The 17513-nt window shown below is 48.5% G+C and overlaps 1 protein-coding gene across 1 annotated transcript; it reads right to left on the bottom strand.

Annotated features, from left to right (window-relative positions):
* Window positions 1-10828: 10828 nt before the first annotated feature.
* On the bottom strand, window positions 10829-11839 carry LOC143375206 (large ribosomal subunit protein eL34). The gene is made up of 4 exons (XM_076824093.1): window positions 11758-11839; window positions 11524-11595; window positions 11041-11238; window positions 10829-10963 (listed from the first exon to the last, which is right to left on the bottom strand). The coding sequence occupies exons 2-4, from the start codon at window positions 11586-11588 to the stop codon at window positions 10873-10875; spliced, it is 354 nt and encodes a 117-aa protein (XP_076680208.1). The 5' UTR covers window positions 11589-11595; window positions 11758-11839; the 3' UTR covers window positions 10829-10872.
* Between the last annotated feature and the right edge of the window lie 5674 nt (window positions 11840-17513).

Below are 17513 nucleotides of genomic sequence, written 5' to 3'. Positions count from 1 at the left end.
AACTAGAACCCGGTTAGAATCTTGAATCTTTTTCTTCGGTGAACCGGGTGGACGGCGGATAGCGGTTTCCAGAGGCCGCCTTCGATCCTTCTTCGCGCGGGGAACGTCGCAGGCCGGCGATCCACATCGCGCCTGGGAACTCGAGCGCGAGTCCAGTTCCATAGCGCGACGATAATAATACCCGGTCACTTCGAGGAAGAGACTTGGCGCATCGAGCCTGCGCAGAAGCCCCGCGCACGATTGTTTTCGCAGCGGGATCGCGAGGCAATCGTGAACTAAACGAAATGCAAATCCCCGGATCTACGACGCTCGGTTGTAGCGAGAAAACAAGCCGGGAAATAATTAATCTAGCGTTTTGTACGCACACGTGCCAGCGGGCAGTTATTTAGCTAGCGATATTCGATGAGCATTCGATTAGTATTTATTTCCAGTGGGAATCGTCCGCGCTGCTGATTCCGGGCGAAGGGAAATAGACGGGTGGGGGTTCGCTAGGCGTTTTGAAGCGACTGGCGTGCCAGCGCGCGGCTGTGATTTCCAAGATGAGAGAAAGAGAGGCGGGGAAGGATGATCGGGGAGAAAGGCGGTGCCGCGCGGCTGGAAAGTGGTGCGTTCGCACTTGAGCGGCGCCGTTTTGGCGATCGGATGGACTCCACGCTCTACGGGGGCGCGCTTCACGCTGCGCTTTTAAAACGTTAACACGCCGCGCGCGGTTTTACGCGGGAGACTCCGCGCGAGCATTCTTCGCTGGCTCTCGTGCACGTTCGCGTGGTTAGCGGTGCGCCGCGCCGCGGCTCGTTACATTCTCCGCCGGTGCTGCTATCGATATCGGATTACCAGCTAATTGCTAACGTAGCGTGTTCTCGCCCGGGGAGATCGCTGCACTCGACTTTGCGCCTCGAAACTTACGCGCTCGCTACCAACGGCTCCCGGCGTTCCACATGCTCCGCAGCCCGACAGCAGAATTGGCTCCTCGCGTTTCGATCACGCGACGCTTTCGACTCTCCTCCCGGGCGGATAAATTTTAAGCTCCGGCCAGCTGGCTCCCGTAACATTTACCGTGGATTTCTAATTAGAAATTTCCCTTCCACTGGCTGTCATAAATTGTCGTTACTGCTCGCCCTCCGGGGGACATCGTCCCGAGCCGATAAATTGTAGCGTGCGTAGCAGCGAATTTTCGAGCGGAGTAGAAGGCGACCAGGTAAGGTCATAAAGTTCAAGCGAAGGTTTCGTGACTGTTGGATTTGCCTGGCGACGAAACCTCCCTTGTTCTCAGGGCCTGGGTTTTATTCCAAAAGTTGTGCACGTGGTACGCGTTGCCTGCGATTCTGAAAGGAACGCGACCGTTGGGCATTCGGCTAGAAGGACTCGAGTAGAGCGGTTGTTTTTCGCCCGCTCGATATCTTCTTTAAAGTAGTTTTTTTTTTTGGTCTTAAAATAAAGCATATTATTTGTTGAGTTTATTAAGTAGCGTACCTTATTACCACCCTCACGTCCCTCACCTCAAAATCAATCCGTCGATCCTTTTCCTCCAGCGACCATAAAAAGATACCCGCGCGGCGATGAGAATAAGCGTTGCCGGCGGAATGGAAAAAGCAACGGCCACAGTGCGGCCACTGTGGATCGTAATCGAATGCCCATTACCGGAGCTTGTTCTCCTCCCTCGACAAAGGCATATTGTCCGCGGGAGAATCGAGGCGCAGAGGCCTCGGCCGATTCCCCGTTTTGTCGAATCCTCTTCGCGGAGGCGATGCCTCGGGGACGCCGGGCCTCCAGACGGCAGTCGGTGTATAAATTTCCCCGGGAAAACCTGTTGCGCGCTGGCTCCCCGGCACCCCGGAGTCCGCGATCCAGATTGATCCGCGGCGGCTAGTCGCCTCGCGCTTAAACACGTCGATCATTATATTTTTAGAAATGATCCTCGACAGTTTTGCGCAGTCCCGTCGCCGTGTGTGTATGCAACGTCTACTTCTATATGCGGAATGCACCAGCGGGCTTCTCCTGCCCGCCGGGCGGTGCACTTGATCGGCCGCTCCAGCGAATTACGTTCCTCTCGCGCTTCCGCGAATCTAGCGGCGTCGCGCTGAATCGACGATTGAGACGAGGTCCTGGAAATCGCCGGGGGATTCGCGGAGACTCGGCCACGATTTCCCTTGCGATTGGCCTCGGTATTATCACGAATCGCTTGCTATCAAGGTGCCGCCGATTGTCGGCTGGCCAGTCGATTTCACGCGCTCGCGGGCTCGTCGATTCTACGGTCACTTAGAATATGTGAATTTAGGGTAGTAAGGCGAACGTCCCGATTAAGTAATAATAGAAATGTCGGAACCACGATTCTCAACCGAGTGCTTCCTCATTTCCTAATTTCGCAATCGTTATTCCTCCCGGACCAATAAATTCATTTACCAATGACACTACTTTGTCATCCTTTGGAGAAGATAATAATTGTCGTCCCTTTCGACGCTTCCAGGATATATAAATCCAGCATGGTACATTCAGTTCCTCTATAAACATTTCGCCACACACTTACTGTTTTCAATGTGTCTTTATTTTTGGGGGAAAGGAGATCCCGTAAAATTAATGTAAATTAAAGTGACGATGAGGTGAACGTTCCAATTTCTGCTCATGTCCCCATTCCTGATCATTTTGTTTCTTTCTTATTATTATATGTGTTATGTTTGTACTATAGTTGCAAGCTAAATAATTCTAAATTATTTAAACATTTACGAGAGCGTTGCGCGAGCTTGGGTTAATACGTACATCGCTATTTTTCATGAGCTGACATTTAGAGCATTATATATTTAATTACAAATTACTAATCGTTAAACATCTTGAAATAGCTTTCTTAAATCGCTTCTGAATTGGTTGATTTATTATTAAAGAATTAATCGATTACTCTGCAAATTTTCATCAAGTTTTTTACACCTTCTTTATGACGAGTTACCTCTTAAATCAGCAGAAATTGGGACATTCGCCTTATACAGAAAGCATTTGAGGACCTTGCAGTAAAAGGGGTGCAGGTTCATCTTTACCAACTTGGAGTTTAGACAAAATTGTTTGCAAAATTATTGCCTTGATTTAACACTGAAAAGAGAGCATTAATTGAAAAAATATATATAGTTTCAAACAATAAGTTATTGAGTTAATAAATTTTTATTTCTATTTCTGGCGAAAAAAGATCGACCTCTAAATTTTAATACTCCTTCGCCTATACATCTGCTCACTATTATAATTCCCTTCCACTTGATATTCGAGAGCTAAATTCGTTTCCTGATTTTAAATGTAAAGCTCGACGATATATATTTCTACAGCTATTCCTAAGCCACCTTTATATTCCTTCTTTTCCTTGTCTCGTCCCTGTCTATCCATCTACGTTTATGCTTTTCTATCTTAATGCGCCAGAAGAATAAAAAAAAAATTTCTCTTAATTTTTCTGTTTTTACTTTTCTCCCCTAGTTTTAGTTATTTAGTTACGGCTAGGCTTCTAACAGCAATGTACTGCAGCCTCGCCTTTTACCTCGCCATTCTTCATATATTACTGTTCTCTGTATGTTCCAAGTAATAAAGACAGAGGCGGATTAAAGTCGGTCGAGGCCCCGCGCGAAAAAGAAAATATTGGGTCCCTTACAAAAAAGGGAAAGACAGCAAAAATAAAATCACGTTAACCATATTTTTAAACACATAAACAGATTATGTACTCCTAATGTTTTAATTGCAATAAAATTTGACTAAAATATATGTATAATATAATTAATAATACAATTATAATCACAAAGTTTTGAACTAATAGTTGAACATACGAAAAAGTATGATTATAATTAATGACACTACACGTATAATAAACTAATAATTACACATTTAAACAACAAAAATTATAGAACTTTCCTTAAAATTAAAATTACGATCTGCTTACAATACGAATCAAAATTGGTGTCATTAAAAAAAAAGTGGAAAGTCGTTTTTTGCCCGGCGCGCCCGCCGTTAAATCCGCCTCTGAATAAAAACGAATAATAATAATAATAATAATAATAATGCGCTGCTTTTCCTCGCTACTTTTCCTCGCTACTTTTCGCGGTGAACCACTCAAACACGCTAGTCTTCGCAGTGGAACCCGAGACGCGATAATTTCCGCAATAACGAAGACAAACGTGCCGTTTTTTCGTAAGAAAATTGAAACGTGCTACTTTTCATAGCGCATGTTGATATATACATTACACGTCCCGACTGAAAAACCGTCCAAAATAGAGCTGCACCCCTCGTGCCGCAAGGGTCCTCGCTTGAGGTCTGCTTCTGTTTCAGCGAAGCGCAGAGATAGACGCGAGGATCCGCCGCTTCTGGAACGCTCAATCCACCCGCGAAGATCGCGGGATAAGAATACAGATGAGCGGAGAGGCGAGGTGCACAAAGGACTGCTCGTTCCTCTCGCTGACTAACAGCCGATTGCTAATTGCTAGAAATAGTTTTGCCGCGTCGTCTCGTTAATTGCCTGGAAGTCGAGTAAACTGACGCGACCCACGTACGCAGATGAGCGCAAGAGACGGCAACGGTAACGCGTTCGCCGTGGCAATTAGCATTAATCACCGTGATTATCCCTTTCATTGGGCACAATCCAGTTGCGCGGGATCATTACGCTGGAACACCGGCGTACCCGATATAGGTGACTGAAAGGGAGACGACCCGAATAAAATTGCTCCCGCGGAACACGACCGCCCCTTGTCCGAGGGACGGTGCAATTGCTCGGGGCGCTCCTGACCGGACTGTTTGCTCTTCAGGTATACGAGAGCACAAGCGGACCGAGTATTATGTAGTTCGATGTTCGGTATTACCGAGGATCATCTGTCCCTTTCTGGAAGGGCTTTGGCGCGTGGTCAGTTTGCTGTCCCATTTGCTGTGCTGCAGCGAAAGAAAGGTAAATCACGGGGGCGAGTTTTGAGCAGAATTGTTGGAGAACTCGGGGATGCGAGTGAATCGAATCTCCATCGCTCTTTAGGCGCGAGTGTTCCGTGAAAATGGCACGCAGCAGAGTTGGGCATTAGCCGAATAGATTCTTAGTCGAATAATTTAGAATATAAATTGCGAATAAAAAATCGAAAGTGACGAATAATTTGTCAATCGAATAAAAATTTAAAATAGAAATTTATTCGAATAATGCCCAATTCTGTAATTACCCAAGGGTAATTTTCACGATTTCTTCTGCGTAATTACGGTAGTGTCGTGTATCGCGAAATGCGTCGCCGGCTCCGATCGGCCAGGAATTAATTTACCGGCTTATTGAATCTCCCGCCACGATAACGCGCGCCTCGCCTCTGCTCCAGGATCTCTTTACGCGTCCTAGCGAATGCTTGTTAATTCGGAGGAAAGTGGCGGGCATGGGCCGCTCTGTCCTGTCAAGGGGTTACAAGCAGTTGTGAATTTAAGGGAAAAGTTGTATGAAAATTATGGGAAAGAAGAAAAATATTGAGTTCGGATAAAATCATAATTTTGTTTTGGAAGATAGAATCCTAGGGGTGGCGTCTTCTGGACAAGGGCCCAGGCGTCAATACTATGTATAGCTTACCGGTAGCCTGTGGGGGTGGCACGGTAGCTGGAGTTTTCTAGTACACGCTAAGCTCAGGGCCTCGTATCGATAGATCGACGAAGATCGTCAGGGGAATTCGGATAGGTGGGTCGTTTAGTCCAGGTTCAATGCAGATCAGCTCGGGGAGGCTGGAGCTGGAGACTGGCCGAGTGGCGTGTTAACGAAAAAGGAGGATCGGGGAGGACAATCCGGTGCTCGGAACCGGATTTCGGGATTAAAATCGGTCGGTTCTTCTGCGAACCCTTATTCGTTTATGCAGCGAAGGGCGACGGAGATCTCGCCTCGCCTCGTCACGTCTGGACGACGGCCCGGGCCCCGGCGCGGCCTGGAGGAGCCGCGACAATGGGTAACAATGGTGGTAGGATGAGAGAGGCTGGCCCCGCTCGGCACCGAAATCACGATCCATTCGTTTCGCCTGGAAAGGGGGAGGAAATATATTTCATTGGGAGACAGCCAGCGAGCTGACAAAAGAACCAACGACCGCTCGTCTCGTGTCCTGATGCGAAACATCGTTACCACGGTCGCCTTCGTGCCGGCCCTTTTTTATTAGATACTCTTACCGTGCAGAATCGATGAGAAATGATCGCAGCTACGTCCAGCTCTATTTCCAAGCTAGCGATACCTCCGTGCAGGCAACGCTATCCGTTCGCTGCCGGGAAAATCGAGGAGATCACGGAATGCCATCGGGAGGGTGGCGAGAAACCGAGAAGCCTTTGGAAGTCGAGCGAGTGGACCAGGGGAACGTTCAACGCGTCCTCCCCTCGAATAGTCCGGCCCAAGGCGTGGACCAGTGAGAAAATAAACGCGACACCGGCTAACAAAGTGCCGCGGAGGAGGTGGAGAGAGGATCGTGCGCGGACGGCCCTGGCGGGGCCGAAAATCTCGATTCGTTTGGCGCCAGTTACGAGGACCGTACGAGCTGGAAGTATATTTCATCCGGCGCGGCACGGCGCGGCGGCCCGGCGTACGGAGCCACAAAAGAGCGAAATCCATGTCTGGGCCTTAACGTGCCGTGGCGTCCGGAGCTTTGGGTCAGTTCTCGAGCCTCTCCGACTACATCACCCTCGGCTCTATTCAACCGCAGGATCAGCTCCAGGCTCGTGCGTGCCCACTTTCGATACCCTGCTCCTTTCCTCGGGGCCCGATCCGACAACGGAATAGTTCAAGTCATTGGTTTATTGGAAATCTGGAATCTGTATACTCTCAAGGGGACCCGCGCTTCGCCGCGTGCTCTTGAGATACGAGTAGCCGAAAGGGCCACCTCTTCTCGTCGTTGGAACCGGCGCAGGATGATACTTTTCTCCGGAGAGTACATTGTACCCGGTCAAGTGGCACGTCGCTCTTAACAGCCGGCATTTCTTAGTCGAGATTAGTCGGTAGCAAGGCACATTGGATAATCGATCGTAATTGTGTCTATTTAACAGTGGGACCCGGTGCTCGACCGTTCCCCGTATTCGATCCGGCACGACTGTCCAATGCACCCGCTGGAGAGAGAGAGAGAATAAACGGATACCCGCATCCACGACATTACGAATCACAGCTGCTGATTCTCAAAATTCTACGCCCTCCGTGTCCTCCCCCGTTCCTCGGATACAGGCCAGCGCGAACGATTACGTCGCTGTTTGCTCATGCAAATTCCAGATTCCGTATTTCCATTACATTGCGCGGATTTACAGGCTCGTCTCCCTTCAAGGATTTCGCTTTGAATTCCTAGACTTCTCTCTCCTGCGACCCTTGATCTTTCCGCTGTGCTATTAAGCGGCGCGACGCGGTAATTGAACAGTCCTTGTAGAAAACACTGTGAGTGCCAAAAATTAAATTCTATGCTAACAGAATTACCATTGGCGCGTGGAACATTTTCCGATAGGAATTTCTTTCATTCCAATTTCGCCACTTACAGTGCTTTCTACAAGGACTCGGAGCTCTGAGCCAATGCTCATCCTGCAATTTGCACGCGAGTATGTAACTGTGCAGGATAAGAGAGAGCAGTGTTCGATCAACGATCACCCCGCTGGACAATTGTCCGATTAATTAACCGCGTTGACGATCGGCGACAGCCTCGCGAGTTCGAACCCCGGGACAACATTTCTGCGGCGCGAAAAAAAAAAAAGAGAAGGTAAGGACACGGGGCGAAATGAATTCGCTCGATTAAGCGCGTAAGAGCGGACTACCTGCCGCGATAACAGTTTCCTTTCCTTCGGCTCGCTCCGTCGAGTCGAGACCTCGCGCGCTCCGAGAGGGATAACGATATCTTTAGAGCCTGCTTTTATCGCTAAAAGTCAGGTGTGAATTGGGGCCACTGGTGCTCGATCAAAGCAGGCCTGCCGACGCTGGCCGGCGCGGCGACTCGACGAGGAAGGGAGCTCGGAATAGAGAAGGAAACCAGCCAGGGAGACCGATGTCCCTCCTATCTCTCTACCGACAAATTCGAATACATCGAACATTAGCTCGCCGTCCGCCGATTCCTACGCCTCTCCGAAACACCGCTGGGTCTTCCGCGAAAACGCTCGCGGCCCTGGTGGACGCGAGGTACATATCGCTCGAGAAATTGACGCGAGCCTGCCCACGCGCCAACGCGTTACAGGCTCGCGCTACAGCGTCCGATGCTTTCGTTTACGGCGAGAAACTCCATTTACATACGCTTTTAATCGCCCCCCGACGCAACGGCGATCTTAATAAGCTAACGAATCGTTCTCATCGCCGCATTTGGACCGTTTGCGTAACCGCGCAACAACCTGGATCGGATGGTGCCGGAGAGTAGAGACGCCTCAAGCTGGAGGAGAATATTCGCTGTATCGCCGACGGAATGGGTGTGCGCCGGGCTAGCTACGATCCTGGCACAGTTGGTCCTTATTCAGAGACGCGAGAGGCGAGAGAGGACGTGGGGGTCCCGTATAACAAAGATCCATCGGGACCGGTTTCGTGTTCTGCCCTTTTTTACATTCCCCGGAGAGGCCCCGTGGAGCCGCGGGTGTGAAAATCGACACCCACCCACTTGTTATTTTGTCAAACACGAGGCCTGAAAATTATAGGAATCATGCGGCATCGGTGCCTCTCTCCCCTCTCCTCGGACCCGCGCTCGCATCAAATTATTCTCGATTGCACGCTCACGGTGGATTTTATATCCGTCAATTAAACGCGGCGACCGGCGCTCGTGCCCCGCTACCGATACGCCACTCTTGTTGTCTTCCTGGCTTTTTCTCCTCTGCGTGTCTCCACTACCGGCCCCTCTCGTCCGCTGATATCGAGCACGATAACAGAACCAGTCATCCTCTCTTTTCTGCTCCCCCGTTCGCAATCGGGGATATTGTTTCGGGGACAGTGGCGCCAGATTAAAATCACCGGGGATTAATTTTTCACTTCCTTCTCTCCCTATACTTTCGAACCCCTTCATTACTATCCGCCGTTACGTTAAACGCGGGGAGTCAACAGAGCCATCCAGAATTACACGGTGCGCTTCGTGTGTTATACCTGCTAATTAAACGCGACACTGACCAGCTATCTCTCGCTACCGGCGAGCCTGTGTCCAGGGACGAACGTGACCCTTAAGCAAATTGGTTCCTCGTGTAATTTCGCGCCAGGAACAACGCTCGCTTCATCGCAAGATGTCTTCCTCTCTACGCACGGTGAACTTGTCTCCGTCTTTCCCCTCCACTTGGCCCTCTAGCCACTTGCGCCCAGCAATTCTTTCAATTGTAAATCTATGGCAGAAATAACAGATTAACCTCACAAATTAAAATTCAGCGATTAGTATATTTGAGTGTTTAATATTTCGGCCCAGAGTATTAGCTTTCCACTTTTGGCCCTCTAACGGCCAGAGGTTACTAATCACTCGTCATTTGTTACTTACGCGCTCCTACAGAAATCCTTTAGAAGCGCGTGGATCGAGGCCAGACTGAATGCCCTGCGAGAGGATTCCGTCGCGTCGGTTAACCGCACCGATTATTTCCGACACGGGCAGCCAGTCAGAGGCCCCATTGACTCGCAGCAAGAAGCGATCCCCTGCAACTTCGAAATCGGCTGGTTTTCGTCGCGTCCGAGCGCAGCCTCCTACGGAATCGTGTTTCAACGCGAGGGGCTTTCGGTCGCGCCGCTTTTTACCTATCCACCGACGGCCCTCGGTATTTTTATTCCTCCGGCGTGGCGAACGCGTCTTCGAGGTTATTTTATTTCCAACTGGGGATACCGATGCGATCTTCTCCGAGGAACAGGGAAAAACCAGCGCGACTGCAAGTATAATTGGACGTATCGAAAGTTTCCTCCTCGATCGCGATCCCTCGAAGAGGCGATCGATCCCCGATGTAGTTCGCCCGGCACGGTATCGCTCCGTCGATCGTACGCAATACGATAAACAACGCGTCATTGCGATCCGCTGGCGGCGATTGAGAGACGAGAGAAAGAAGGAGAATCGGCCACGATAGGAGGGAGGAGAAAAGAAATAACTGTGGCGCCGTTAACGCGAATGACCGATAGCCGTTAATCGCCGATAGAGCATCTCCCGAAAGGATCCGGCTGAAAATACTTTCTCGAGGAAAATTATAGCGCGCGCAGGGAAACCGTTGGCTGGTAATCATCGCTCGGGCAGACGCCACTGTGAAAATACGCCGGGCTGTGTTCCAGTCGAGCGAGATCGAACGTCGGGGGCTCTAGAGCCATAGATAAGATCAGAAATTTCGATCGACGAGGCGCGTTGCGATCGTAGATGAAAGGCAGTTTGGCGAAACGAAAGTGCTTAATGCCAGCTCGCCGTCCGCATTCTCAGGTGACAAGCGTTTACGGCTCTCACCTGGGCCATTCCTGCGGCACCGTGGAAACTACAGCTACGTACACATACACGCAGCTCGGCAAACGAGGCACTTGTTAAGTGCACCGACTTGCCGGCGAGTCACGCCGCTCTGGGACGGGTTTCGCGCACTCCTTTACCATAAGCGGAATACAATACTCGCCTCTTATCCCCGTGCTCGCCGCGAAACCCTCGATCTAACTATATTGGGAAAGTGAACGCTGTGTAACATTCGGAGCGTAAACTGTACTAAATCGCGCGAATTAAGGACGCGTGGGAGCGGGAGTTTATGCCTGGGATCGGTATCGTTCGGTACTCTAGTCATTCGAAATTACTGTTGCATTAATACTGAAAATTAAGGTAACATAGAAATTCGTCACTTAAATATTATAAACTTCTCTTCTAACGTGATAACGTAGCTAAAAGTAATGCGGTTTGAAGCAACCCTCATCAAGGACAACTCAGCTCTGTTGATTTTTGTGTATGTTTTATTTAATTAATAAAAAGCAAAAGATTACTTCTGCACCTTCGCTTTCGTCGACGCTTGCGCTTTCATAACCTTGACGACGATCTTCTGTTCTTCGATAAGGAATGCACGGACGATCCTGCGAACGCAATTGCACAAGGATGATAAATATACGAGTGTAAGTACAGTAAGGAAGCGAAGGAAATGAGGGAGTACCTTTCTTTGACGCATTTGTGACAGAGGACACCACCGTATACACGTTTCACAGTCTTTTTACGTCTGCACATACGTGACCTTTCCATAGGCCTGGCCGGCTGGATGCCTCTGAGTTTGTCTTTGCAGTGGCCACATCTGGGGATCTTCTTGGGTTTCTTAAGGTACTGGTACACTAATTTTCCACCAGGAGTGCGAACCCTGAAAACGAACGCTTAGGTCAGTATCACGGTAGTGCAGTTAACTCGCGATAAATCAGTGAATAACAATGCAACGTTAAGTTAAAGTTCGATACGATTATTTTAACTGACGAACGCACGTGAACGTTACACTTTCGTTGAGTAAATCAAAACATAACCTCAAAGGAAGGGTAGCCAAGAACGCGAAGCATTTCGAAGGAAATTTACGTGTCGTTAAATGCGAAAACGAAGCAGGCGCGGAAGAAGAATGATGTGTTTGTCGCTTCGATGAAAGTAGAGTACTTACACGCGTCTCCTGTTGCTCTTTGTGTTGTATGACAACCGCCGACGATAGGTTAGTCGCTGTACCATCTTGGTTCTGGAATATAAATGCTTCCATTAGGGAAATAATTCACGCATATGCCAATAAACCACATCGGGGAAGTGTACAGATCTCGATGCAATCATAAGATCGGTTCTAATTTCCACGATTATTGCAAATAATACGGATAACATAAAACTGCAGAATACTTCAACGAACCTTTTTCGGAGCCAAACGGAAAAGGAAGCGAGTAGAGCGGAAAAACTTTAATCTACGCACGCGTGGTTAGGAAGACGGAACAGTGTCGCCATCTAATGTCGGACGCCCCGAAACATTTGTCAATTGAACTGCAGATAACCACATGTTGGCACCATCTGTCCATGCCGCGTATAAATTTGTATACTCATCGAGACTGGCATTGACGTGCTTCGACGCCCGTTATTTCCACACGCACAATGTCCAATAATACATTGTGACCAGTTAATTATGTTCTCGTCAGTGGTTCTATAGTTGCTACTGAAAATAAGGACCTTTGTCCATTTTCTGTAACAAGTATTGCGTATATTTCACTTGATACGAAGTAGCGAATAAGCTAGGAAATCGTGTTCTATCTGCGATACTTGGTAAGAAAGTAACCTATTTGTTTTGTGTAGCTTTGTCATTTCCTTGCCAGGGCCTATCGCCTTGATCGCTGCCTCCTTGCATTATGCGCTCCCGCTGCTCGGAGCGCAGAAGTATCAGGCTTGCATAAACAAAGTTAGTGCCACGCTGAATATATCTATTCTTGTCGCATACACTAACGTTCTTTCTGTCGCACAGCTCGGCCGTGCCACCTCCACTAGTAACATGTATTCCTTTCACTTTAGGAGATTTTCAGCCCCATTTCTGACCATAGGCCAGCCATATTGTCGATATTACAGAATGTTGCAGCGCAGTACGGAAATTACCGCATAAGCATACGAGATTAGTAAAGGATGCCGCTTAAGAATAAGCACAGACGAGGTATAGAATAGACCTATCAAGCAATGTATTTTTGTGTCGCCGGTTTAGGGGGTCCTAGGACCCCCTTGCCATTTTAGTGTCGCATGCAACGTTACCGGTGAAGTCTCAGAACAGATTGTAACGCTACGCGTGGTAGGAACTAGAACTAAGCACGAGTAAAACTAGTTTATGTTTTGAGAGTCAATGCCCGCGATTTACAAATGTTTCTGTTAGAGTGACAATTTAAAAATCGTCTTATGAACATATTTCGTTCAACGGAAAAGAACGGAGGAAGAAAATAAAACGATATCACATTCGTCTTTTAACCTTGCTGTCCTATTCCGGTTTATTTAACGCGAAACAAATTTATTTAACGTACAAATTTATATAAACAACAACATTATTTGTGGAAGACATGCTTTCATGATGTAACGTGGAATACCTCGCAAAGGAATTGTAACTTTGTATATTTCAATAAAATGCAGAAGCAGAGAGGACTTTAAAAATTGTGAAAAACTCAACAGTTCCAGTATCTCGCTGAAATATTCCAACTTGCACTTATTCTTCCATCTTAACACTATATTCGTATTCTGGGGTTCGGTAGGAACAATCGAACAACATTTTAAGTTACATATTTTATTCTCACATTCTACCATAGTGTTGCAAGTTAAAGAAATTCTTATATACGACTAGAATATTTGACAATCGCAGCCATCGGCTCGGTTCTCACCAATTACCAGGTCTCACCGCGAGGAGGTTGCTGCGCTTGGAGACCCGTAGAGAGATAGATGGAATCAAAGTTCCATCGATCTCCCTGTACATGAAGCCTACTAAACCAAAGAGATGGATGGAAACAAAGTTCCATCGATCTCTTTGGTTTAGATATAGAATCTAGGGAACTGCCAAGCAATCACGCGATTAAAAGAAATTCAGGAAAGAAGGAAAGACTACCGGTGAGCATGAAAGGAGTATAAGGTGGCGCAGTTCCTACCACCCTGCTCTCCGAGTCGAAAGGGAAAAGCGCTCGGCGCCTCCCAGACGATTCCTGTTGCTCCGATGCGACTCGTCAGGAGCAAACACTTGACCTGACTCAAGCCGTCCAACACGGAGATTGGGTAATCGAACCGGGTGACTTACGCAGGCAGTGTACCAAAAGGTGCACCCCCTACGCCCGAAACTTTTCCCTTTGGACAAGAACACCAAGGGATGAAACTGATCCACCCATACCGATTCCATGCTCAGTCACTTGCTTCCGCAAACGGAAGCAGCGGTAACCTCCTCATCACAGATGAGGAGCCAATAAACGAACAACAAAGTTAATGATTTAGTGACTGCTTGGCAATTTTACATGGGACCTTAAATACTTCATACTATAATAAATTAGCCTAGCCTACCTTAGATGTCTTTTTTCACTATCACTTTTCACTAGTTTCTTTTCAAATATATCGCGTTATTAACTCCATTCCCCGAGTAACGGTGAACCTGAAAAGCTGAAACAATCAAATACTGTATGTTAGTAACGCTGTGGTCGGCCTGGAAAGAAATTAAGGAAAAGCTTATTGAGTTGGAGACGATCGAGATAATTTCGACCAATAGCAGAGCACGCACGAGCATGCAAAACCACCGCAGAGATAAGTACTTGAAGGAAAGAGCAGAGAATGTAGACCCATCGATGAGATGCATGACAGAGTGACAGAAGTCACAAAAAACCATCGAAGACATAGACGAGATGAAATGAATCAGGGAAAACCATCGAAGACATCGACGAGATGATATGAATCAGGGAAAACCATCGAAGACATCGACGAGATGAAATGAATCAGAGAAAACCATCGAAGACATCGACGAGATGAAATGAATCAGGAAAAACCATCGAAGACATGAAATGAATCAGGGAAAACCATCGAAGACATCGACGAGATGAAATGAATCAGAGAAAACCATCGAAGAAATTCACGAAAATGAAATAAATCATTTAAACCCATCGAAGAAATGCATCAAATAAAATAAATCATGCAAACCCATCGAAGAAATACACAAAATAGAACGACTCGCGCAAAATTCTCGAAAGTATGCATGGAAATAGGACAGATGATGGAAAACGACCGAAGAAATCAGATTCGACATTCGCGAAACAATAAAATTTTAAATAACTTACCGAACCCCAAAATTTCATCAGCACCAAGCGAATAAACGAACCCAGGCCAGAGGGGCGAGGGGCTGACCAGGTCCCCAGGATGTCCAGCAGTTCCGAATGGTCCAGGTGGCTCGGCAGCTCCGGGGGGAGGGGGAGGAAGAACCAGGTCCCCAGGAAGTCCAGTGGATCCAGGTGGCTCGGCAGCTCCAGAGGGGAGGGGGAGGAAGAACCAGGGTTGAATCCCTGACCAGGTCCCCAGGAAGTCCAGTGGATCCAGGTGGCTCGGCAGCTCCAGGGTGCCCGGAGGTCCTTCAAGTCCGGAGGACCGACGACGACTGAGTACATGAAGATCTGTGAGCTCCTTATGTAGACTTCGAGGAATGATGTCCCCCGATGAAAACAAGGTCGACGGTTAGTTACAATTGCGAAATCCAGCGAATTCTTCGGCAAAAATGGATTTTCGGCTAAAATATCCATTCCAGTGGCTATTGCTGTGACAAATAATGTTAACAACATTTACACTAACCGCCCAGTATAAATTATTATTAACTATAATCGATAGAACTCGAGATATCAAGCAATTTGTAACATTTGGCCTTGGATTTGCAAATGATTTTCTGCGCCGACTGAATTCTCTTTTATTCTCAATTTTTAATCGTTCGATACATTAATGTTAATGCTTATACATATCACGTAGTATTATTTATAATGTATAAATACGTTTTAGTTGAACTTAGTCTAAGTGAATAGTTGCAGGAATATTTGGAGAAATATGAGTGAGATACTTGTTTCTCCCCCTTAGTTACTAACATCGGCGAAGTATAGGCTAAAACGATAGACCGATCACCTTATGGGAAAACACGGTACTCTATGAAAGACTTTTTGGCAGGCACAGGCACTGACTCTACAATCGCAAATCATTTTCTGTTTTTAAACATCCTTCAGTTTCTGAAAAAGTCTTCTAAGTAACGGGTATATCTGAATGGAATCCTGTTAAATTAAAAGGCCTCCCACATGGTCCAGTAATCGATGAAATTGAGAAATCACGAGATAATATGCACTATGCCATGCACACACTTCACTGAACCGATGAATTTCTCAGGGCTAGACAAACTTTTATTTCACAATGCGGGTTTCAAAAGTAACTCGATTTGCAGTTGCATCCATGCACCACAAGACACTCATGCATCATGCAACTTTCTGCGAGACTTTTAAAATTAGATTTTACTGTAAATTTCAGTGTTGGCGGTAAACTAATATTAGGGGCAAACGGAATCCAATTATTATTACTTCACTGGAATGATTAAACAGTGCATTAGAAACTTGTGGGAATATCAGTAACAGCGTGAATTTTTAATACTCTTTTCGGCGCACGATACGTGAAAGGGTTCGCAAGGGTACGCAAAGTGCTAATAAACAATGTCATCTTGCAATTTACAGCTTGCACGGGCTTTGAAGAAATGCCATTTCTGAACGCCATAGTGTCTTGATCCACGAAATGGATTTTCGGAGAGAAATCCGCGTGAGTCGTTGACCAACCGAGCCAAAGCATACCGTAACAAAAGCCTACCCTCTTATGTCAAACTCTCTCTCTAAACAAGTCACACGTATACAAGTACGCAACACCTTTCAGCATTTCAACACATTTCAGAGTAGTTGCTGAATTGGACACTGTTCATGAACACAGGTCGCTAAATTCAGTCCTGAAATTATGGGTCGGTAACACAGATTGGGTGGCGACACGAAGTCCCATAAGGTGATGGGTCTTTTTTTTTTTTTTTTTTTTTTGACGTGGAGAAATCCCTAACGGATACCCCTAACCCTCGGGGGAAGGTCAGGGGTTATGTGGGGCTCGCACCCACTAAAACTCCACGGTGGTCTTCCTCGGGCGCGGAGTCGCGCGCACGAGGGGAGGGACTTTACGCGGGAGCAAACTAGCGATACATCCGCTTGCCCCCCCCTCAGCGCAAAGGCGAACTCCGCGCTCAACAACCCCGCGCGATGACGGCGGGGCCTTCCCGAAACTCCGGCGACGCGCGACGGACCACTCGTCCGCGTCGCCACTTCTGGGGGTCGCATGGTGTTGCGGAGGGGTGAGTGTGCCCCCCCGGCACCCTCACCCCGCGACCCCCGCGATCGAACAGTAACCCGGACAGTGGCCGGGCGGGGAGACGGCACCTGGTCAAATGATCCAAGGGACCGTTCTTCCGCCGCCGCACCCGGGAGAGCCGCAAGCGGACACCCCGGGGCAGGGGCAGAGTGCAATGACGGTCCCGTTGACCGCCGAACTCACCCTATCTGTTCGATCGCCTACGACGGGAGCGCGTTAAAAAAGAGCGCTTATAGCGCGGCTCCCGGGGGGGTAGCGGATGTTCGGCTACCCCCCGAGGGGGCCCTCAGAAACGAGGACCCCCAGATCTCTACGCCGCCGCCGCACGCCGCGACCTGCCACGACGCGACGCCGACGGCAACCCCGTGGCACTGCCACCACCTCCCAAGGTGGCCCCGAAGAGGGGGGCCCCCCAGACCCGGTGATTCGCCGTCGGGGAGCGGGGTGACGCGCTGAACTACGTCACCACCCGACCTCCCCCGGCTCCAGGTCATCTTCGCCGACCTCGGCGTCTGGGGGCCGCGAGACGGGACGGGTGACCCGTCATCTCCCGCTCGCGTTCCGCCTCCTCCTTCTCTCCCATGACCGCCTCCGCATACACGGAGACGGCCACCCAACACGCCCGGTCTCTCGCCATGCGACGCACGACCGTCGGCAGCGAGAGATCCGGGCCCAGCTGCAACTCGAGGACACGGCGATCGTCGATCCACTCCCGGCATCTGGCCAGGGTGTGATCCGCCGTATCCT

The sequence above is a fragment of the Andrena cerasifolii genome, chromosome 12 (assembly GCF_050908995.1).
Source record: "Andrena cerasifolii isolate SP2316 chromosome 12, iyAndCera1_principal, whole genome shotgun sequence".
NCBI classification, from domain to species: domain Eukaryota; kingdom Metazoa; phylum Arthropoda; class Insecta; order Hymenoptera; family Andrenidae; genus Andrena; species Andrena cerasifolii.
This window is presented reverse-complemented; position numbering and strand designations above follow the sequence as displayed.

Excerpts from the sequence above, each read along its gene's own strand:
- LOC143375206 (XM_076824093.1), bottom strand. The coding sequence starts at position 11,588 with ATGGTACAGCGACTAACCTATCGTCGGCGGTTGTCATACAACACAAAG. Across the intron at positions 11,239-11,523 it reads AAGAGCAACAGGAGACGCGT|GGTTCGCACTCCTGGTGGAA; the intron begins GTAAGTACTCTA and ends GTTCGTTTTCAG. Across the intron at positions 10,964-11,040 it reads CACAAATGCGTCAAAGAAAG|GATCGTCCGTGCATTCCTTA; the intron begins GTACTCCCTCAT and ends TTGCGTTCGCAG.